General features: G+C 46.8%; 1 protein-coding gene across 1 annotated transcript in view; it reads right to left on the bottom strand.

The window, feature by feature from the left end:
- Window positions 1-8199, bottom strand: part of atp2a3 (ATPase sarcoplasmic/endoplasmic reticulum Ca2+ transporting 3) — a 145192-nt gene that overhangs the window by 44357 nt on the left and 92636 nt on the right. The window contains exon 8 of the mRNA XM_043718819.1: window positions 2422-2510. Within this exon, the coding sequence (XP_043574754.1) occupies window positions 2422-2510 (89 nt within the window). The remainder of the gene's footprint in view (window positions 1-2421; window positions 2511-8199) is intronic.

Here is an 8199-nt window from a genome sequence, read left to right as displayed (position 1 = left end):
AGGAAGTGGTGGAGGCTGGTATGATTGCAACATTTAAAAGGCATTTGGATGGGTATATGAATAGGAAGGGTTTGGAGGGATATGGGCCGGGTGCTGGCAGGTGGGACTAGATTGGGTTGGGATATCTGGTCGGCATGGACGGGTCGGACCGAAGGGTCTGTTTCTGTGCTGTACATCTCTATGACTCAAATTTATTTCCCCCCCCCCAGAGATTCCATAAATCAAACAATGGCTAAAAACTCTCAGCATCAAATGAGTCTAGTTGATGACAGCTGTATTAAACATGCCTGTTAGACAGCATCTGAACACCTCCTGAGGATTCAGAGTGTGCAGCATTGCATAAAGATGGTTGTAACATTTTATCTTCTGAGGTTTCTCTGTTCAAACAAAGACTGCAACATTTGTAAGTGAGACTGAAGACGCTGAGTGGACCCTGACCCCAGAGCCCGATACAAGGTGACCAGAATGGAGGCAAGCAGGTTGACCCGATGGATAACCCATCTCATCATTGCAGAGTGAGAAGCACGTAATTTGGATACAGAGTTTAGCAACACATCAGATCCATAGTGAGCAAACACCTAGTCTGGGGGAAAACAAACCACAAAAGTCTTTTAATTACTTCTCTGTTTGAGTTAATGAAGTTGAAGGGGAAGCAAGAGAAGATATAAATTGTTCTAAAGTATATTTTCTTTTAACATTGGGGAGAAAGTGAGGTCTGCAGATGCTGGAGATCAGAGCTGAAAATGTGTTGCTGGAAAAGCACAGGTCAGGCTCCTGTTCCCTGGATGCTGCCTGACCTGCTGCGCTTTTCCAGCAACACATTTTCAGCTTTTAACATTGAAGCTGCCAGAGCGATTGCGCGGAAATCGGACACATATCTTTAGATCAATTTTCTTTCTGACTTTAACACGCCCTCACAGCCATCTCTCACTTTGCATGGCAAGTCGCAATGGCAGCACTCGAATTCCTGACACACACTGTGAACAGGTCCCTCTTCATCCTGAAGCAAAATAGTAAGTATGATTCTACGTTGCATCTGCTACGTGTCGGAGAGCCACATCGCCCCAGTCTGAATTCCCCCATGCCCCTGTGCCAGGTTCATGAACAGAAATGGCTGGCACGAGGCCCACTACCTGCTCAAACCTTCCCCAGCCAGGATTCTACCAGCTACAAGGGAGGGGTCTGCAAGCCCCTGGGCGAGTTGGGATTGAACCAGTCCAGGGAGAGGCCCACAGCACATTGTTAACTCAACGGCTCTCACTGAGAGGGCATTGAGGGGGACCTCCTTAACAGATCTCCAGGCACATTGGAGGGAACCCTTTTCAGGTCACTTCCCCATCCACTCCTAGTCACTCAGCCCCAGTTGCCTACCCTCAGTAGTTGCCACAGTCCTCATTGTCTTCAAGAAAGCAGACAGTGGTAATGGCAATACTCTGGAGATCTGCGGGGATTTCTTCTTTGTTCCAGACTTTCAGGAACAGTCGATGGAGATGACAGTGAACTCTGTTCTTCCAAGTTTGAAAATTTCCACTGGAATCCCAACTACTCCTGCAGCTTGTCCATTACTCGTCCCTCCTCCTTTACCGTACCCGCAGGCTCTGGCTCCCTCAGTATTGGGGATTGCTACACTCCCAGCAAGGGCCACCCTTTGAGTTTCAAATGAGTGTACGGCAAATGATCAAAACAGGTGGAACAGGGTGTTGCCTGGGTGTTGGGAGCTGGGGGAAAGCGACCCTGCCCCACATTACAGTAGACTGGTGCATGCAGCAGGTTAGGGACAGCGTTAAGGCCTGGTCATCAACTAAATCCTTCATTAAACTGCCCTCCAGCCACAGTCTGCAGACATAACCAAATCAATCAATTTCACCACCTCCCACCACTTACCCATAGGTCACATCCCACCCAATTCCTCCTCCTACAGCCCATCCAATGCCCTGCACTCAACGTTCTGTGAAAGATTACTTCTGCATGATACGGTTTAGCACTGCTGCCTCACAGCATCAGGGATCCGGGTTCAATTCCCGACTCAGGCGACTGTCTGTGTGGAGTTTGCACGTTCTCCCAGTGTCTGCGTGGGTTTCCTCCGGGTGCTCCGGTTTCCTCCCACAGTCCAAAATTGTGCAGGTCAGGTGAACTGACCATAGTGTTAGGTGCATTCGTCAGAGGAAAATGGGTCTGGATGGGTTACTCATCGGAGGGTCAGTGTGGACTTGTTGGGCCGAAGGGCCTGTTTCCACACTGTAGGGAATCTAATCTAATCTAATCCAACGCCCAGCCAATGGCAATAGCATGGAGTGTTCAGATGAGCTGATGCATTTGCCACGAGGTGGCTACAGTGCACTCTTCCAGACAGAGTTCCCAGTGGTCATCATTAAAAGCGCTGCAGCTTTAGATTTCTGTCTTAAAAAAAAGAGTACTCACACTTGTCCCTCTGGAGCGTAGGTGGATCCAGTGATGTTGAACTCATGGAGTTTGCAGTTATCTCCCACCACTGAATCAATGATGAACATCTGCATGGGAGGGAGATTAAATTCAAGTTAAAAATTGCAAGTTCCTCCTGTTTCCCCAAAGAACACCATTCTTAAGTGATCCTCACTGACACTATTTAAAATTTTGATACATATCCTGCGTCATATATTCTTCCTGCAGCAAGCCCCCTCCCCACCCCCACTTTGTTCTGTCATCGTCCAGACTCCAGAATGTGGAGTGCACAAGGTGGTATAGAAGACGTAAAGGCCATCCAGCCCATCAGCAAGACCCTCCTGCAGAAACTTTGTAAATTATTTCTGATTCACAAGGAAAAGTTAATACAAAACCATTTGCTAATTATCCCATATTCAACTCTGCTGTCCCTGCCTGACTCACAGACCTGCCCCACTGTGGATGTTTGTAATCCTAGAATCCCTACAGCGTGGAAGCAGCCCATTAGGCCCATCGAGTCCATACCATCCCTCCAAAGAACATCCCACGCTATTGTCCTCACTCAGTGCCTCAACTGTATGTCAAAACTCACATTTCAGTGTAGGATGAGGCCATACAGCCCATCCAGTCTGCACCAGTCCTCCAAAGAGGATCTCGTGCAGACCCAGCCCTCCAACCTATCGCTGTAACCTTGCATTGCCCATGGTTAATCCACCTAGCCTACACATCCCTGGACACTATGGGCATTTTACCACGTTCAGTCCACCTGACCTCCTCACCTTTGGACTGTGGGAGGAAACCGGAGCACCCGGAAGAAATCCACGCAGGCACAGGGAGAATATGCAAACTCTACACAGACAGTCCCCCAAGGCTGGAATCGAACCCAGGTCCCTGGTGCCACCCAATATGCTGCCCAGATGACCAAACCCAGGAACAATACCACTGCTCAGAATTTCCCCCAGTCCCTTCAAGTACAACACTGGTTTCAGCGGTGTTCTACTGAAAGCCAAGTGTTGGCACACTGCTGCTGCTGCTGCTAAGGAGTACTTAAAGGTTCTGGGTGTGGGTGTTTTGGGCAGGACTTCAGAAAATTAGAAAATTCTGCCTTTCCCTCAAGAATGTTGTAGTTGTAAAGGCAGAAGGGTTTGTTTTGGTGGGCGATTTATACCTCATGGTAAAAGCAACAGTCTGCACTCTGATGAGCAATCATGAATTTAGCTCACTTGTTCAGGCAATCGTAGGCTTTCTATTCTCTCTCTACTGTTGTACGGAACGCCATGTACCAACATAAGCATAAAGGCAATACTTTCTGATATGTGAGCAAGAATCTCATTCCTCAGCTTAAAACGATCAGGGCTAAAGAAATGGCTTGTGAACGGTGTATGGAACTGCTCAATCTGATTTCCTGCTTGCTGGGATTTGCACTTTGTAGAGATTTTGGTGTGGGAACTCACTTCCTTTTGCAAAATAGATTTCACAGATTAGTTCTTGACATGGATAACATTGGGGCTAGGGAAATATGCTCAGGTGAAAACAAGAAAAGACCTTCATCCACTCAACTGCTGTAATGTAGGAAACCTGTAGCTGAATTTCCAGAGATGCACAGAGCAAAAGGGAGAAACACGAGAAGGAGATCACTCAGGGTCAAGTCTGCCCCGCCCTTCAGTAACCGCGTGGCTGAGCTTGGGTTAAGACTTTTACCGCTTAGTCCCCAGATCCCCGAATTCCCTGCGAGATCTCAACTCTGCCCACCAAGGTCAGGTCAGTCACAAGGGCCCAGTTGAGGACGACTAGCTATAAGGAGGCAATTGAAGTGAATGACTATTTACAATGTCACCCAAGCTGACCTGTTCCAATATTTACTGGATTACCACCACTAATGGCACCTCTACTGCTGTCAGAGAACCACCACCCTCTGATGGTAACCTCCATCACTGCATCATTTAAAGCTGTTGTGATGGTGTCTGTCCATAATCAACTCATGGAGTTCCTATTTCAAATCTTTTCAAACGACTTGGTCAACTTTGGAGTGATCGTACACTCTGGTTTTCAAAAACCTCTCGCGTCTCTCGGAGTGACTGTTTCAACCGCACTTCAGATCCTTTTAACAAAATCCATCAGATTGGCTGACAAAGAACAGCACTGTATGTGTAGTAGGGGCAAGGAGCCCCTGTGTAAGGATTTGGTTGCCTGCCTATCAATGTCCAAACTTGTTCAGGTGATTCCAGCTTCAAAGCTATTGCTAAATGACAATGACAAAAACAAGGAAGGGAAAATTTATCTGATCTTCTCGCAATCTCAAGGTGTCGAGACACACTGCCTGGCATCAACCTAAGCAGTGGAAAAAAAAACCAACAGCTCCATAACCCGGTCAACCCTGCAAAGCCTTATCAACATTTGGGGACTAATGCCAAAACGAGCAGAGATGTCTCACAGAGCAGTCAAGCAACAGCCTGACATTGTCATACTCATGGAATGGTACCTTACAGACCTTATGCCCCAGGCACCGCCATCACCATCCCTGGATATGTCCTGTCCCACTGGCAGGACCGACTCAAAGGTGACAGCACCTTTGTGTATACAGTCGGGAGGGAGAATCTGGGAGAACAAGACTGACTCCAGACTCCGTAAAGGTACAGATCAAGCTAAATATGGGCAGGAAACAGAGGGCTGAAGGGCCTGTTCTGCGCTGTTTATATATAGAAATCTCATGTCGATTACCAGGTGGGAGCCTTCAATAATTCGGCAGCACCGTTACGGACCTTGGGAAGGTAGTGGTGAGCTGCCTTCGCAAACCACTGCCGTCCATATGGTGTATGGACACCTGGACTGCTTTTCGGGATTTCGGCAATCAGGGACACTGAAGGAATGACGATGGATTTCCAGGTCGGGGTGATGGTGAAACACTTGTTGGGGAACTGGTTTTCCCATGCATCTGCTGCTCCTATCCTTTCAGATGGGTTTGGAAGGTGCTGTCTAAGGAGCCTTGGTGAATTCTTGTCGTGCATATTGTAGATGGTACACACTGCTACTCTGCCTCATTGATGGAGTCAATGTCGAAGGTAGGGGATGTGGTACCTATTAAGTGGGCTGCTTTGTCCTGGATGGTGTCAAACTTCTTGAATGTTGCTGGAGCTGCCCCCATCCAGGCAAGTGGGGATTATTCCATCACATTCCTGACTTCTGCCCTTCAGGATCATGGACAGGCTTTGGGAAGTCAGGAAGAGTTGCTCACCACAGGATTCCTAGCTCCTGACCTGTTCTTGCAAGCCACAGTGTTTATATAGCTAGCCCCAGTTCCTGATTGGCTCATAACAGAGATAAATGAGTGTCGTAGTACCTAACTAATATCACCAACAGGCAGAAAGTCCTGTACTTTTAGATTTGCACGGGGAACTTAAAGAAGTTCCCAAAAGAAAGTTCCTGAAAGAAATAAGTCCAATTCCTGATGAAGGGCTTAGGCCCGAAACGTCGATTCTCCTGCTCCTTGGATGCTGCCTGACCTGCGCCGCTTTCCCAGCGAGGACTGAAGGTGAGCTCAAGCTGATGATTTCTAATCCACATTCCTGCATTAGCTGGTACATACAGCCTGTAAACGCACAGTTTGAAACATTCAGAAGACTAACTGCTGGCCCCAAATTGATTTTGCTTGACCTGCTGCTAGCTGAACCACACCATGTAATTTACCCAAAACTGGAGAGCTAACTGTGAAGGGAACCCAAGCCATGGGGCCCTGATGCTTCATGCAGCTATATTCAATGACAATTTGCTCAGAGGCGGACAGATAAGGCTGGAACTATCACTACACCAACATCATTCTGCTCCAGAACTTTCTCCCAAGTGACAGGCTTAGTGTTTGCGTCATTGATATAATTTTGATGGAATTAATCGAATTTTCGACATTGTAGATTTTCTGTGCTGATATTTGTACTGGACTGAGGTAGCATGAGCAGACATAGCTTTAAATTGAAGGGTGGTAGATATAGGACAGATGTCAGAGATAGTTTCTTTACTAACAATAGTAGGGGCATGGAAGAGTAGGGGACTCTCCAACTTTAAGGGCATTTAAATGGTCACTGGATAAACATATGAAAATGGAATAATGCAGGATAGATGGTCTTCATATTGTTGCGCCGACCTGTGGAACCATCGAGGGCCCAAGAGCCTGTACTGTGCTGTAATGTTTTATTTCTATTTGGTTCCAGTTGAAGGGACAGGCTGAAGTGGTCAGAGAGTCGAGTAGACGTTGGGTGCGATCACACTGTTTTGCACGCGGTTTTGTTCACTGGAAATTAAAGTTGTGCAACTCAGTTTGGAAGCTGAAACAAATTTCATGTGTGGTATTTGGGCATTTGTACAGATTCGATAGGGAGGTAGTACTCCCACTTGGGAAAGAGTAGAGAACGAGAAGGCAGAGATTTAGAATAACTGGCAAAAGGAGCAAAGATGATGAGAGAAAAATAAGAGTGTAGTAAAGATCTAGAGGGCAATATTCTGAGATTGTAGTGTATGGCCCTTGAAGCCTTTCCGGTCTAACGAGAAAGGTTTGGTTGAGTAACATTGTGAAGGGTATTGCATTACTGCAACTATTTGCAAGTTACATGAATATGAGTATCACAGGCCCCCAGTCAGTCTCCCAAAAGCTCCTGCTGCCCTCTGACCAAGTCCCCGCGGCATCATTATAGTAGATATACTACTGTTCTCAGGTGAGGTATAACCATAAGAGGCCCACTGACAAGATGCTGGTTCATTCAAGGCATTTGAAAGAGAATTAGACAGTCGTTTGAAAAGGAACAATGTACTGGGTTTTGTTTCAGAATCCCTACAGTGTGGAAGCAGGCTATTTGGCCCAACAAGTCCAGTCTGATCCTCCGAAGAGTAACCCACCCAGACAATGTGCAAACTCCACACAGGTAGAAACTAGGAGGATGGAATTGAGCTGAAAGTCTTTCCTGAAGAAGGGCTCATGCCCGAAACGTCGATTCTCCTGCTCCTTGGATGCTGCCTGACCTGCTGCGCTTTTCCAGCAACACATTTTCAGCTCTGATCTCCAGCATCTGCAAGTCCTCACTTTCTCCCAGAGGGTGGAATTGAACCTGGGTCCCTGGTGCTGTGAGGCCACTGAGCCACCATGCCATCCATGGTACTAAGTGAGATACTCAGTTGGAGACACAATGGGCCAAATGTGCCTTCTGTGCTGTAACAATTCTGTGATGAACTTTGGCCTCACCCACAGCAGCCATAGAACAACAGGAAGACTGACAAGCATTTCACAGTCTAACGATCAGCCCTGAGTTAGGACTCCTTCTGAGCTGCTGGTTGAAGGATGAAGTTTGAGGTTCCAGAGGAAATTTCTGTGCTAAGGAACGAAACAAGTTGTAGTTTAAATTTAAAGCAGTGTTGGGATAAAGTAAATCAAATAGGAAAGCTGTCAACTGGAAACAATGGACATTCTTCTGCAGAGAACTACTGAGATGGACATTTCCACATTCACCTCTCCAAAGACTCAATATAGAGACAAACAAAAAGAATTAAAAAAGGAGGGAAGAAGGAAAAGCGGAGAAAGGAAAGACAGCGAGAAAGAGAGCGAGCGAGAAAGAGAGCGAGCGAGAAAGAAAGAGCGAGACTGAGATGGACATTTCCACATTCACCTCTCCAAAGACTCAATATAGAGACAAACAAAAAGAATTAAAAAAGGAGGGAAGAAGGAAAAGCGGAGAAAGGAAAGACAGCGAGAAAGAGAGCGAGCGAGAAAGAGAGCGAGCGAGAAAGAAAGAG

This window comes from Chiloscyllium plagiosum, chromosome 28 (assembly GCF_004010195.1).
Source record: "Chiloscyllium plagiosum isolate BGI_BamShark_2017 chromosome 28, ASM401019v2, whole genome shotgun sequence".
Lineage (NCBI taxonomy): Eukaryota > Metazoa > Chordata > Chondrichthyes > Orectolobiformes > Hemiscylliidae > Chiloscyllium > Chiloscyllium plagiosum.
The sequence above is the reverse complement of the archived record's forward strand: the minus strand, read 5'-3'. Positions and strand labels throughout refer to the sequence as shown.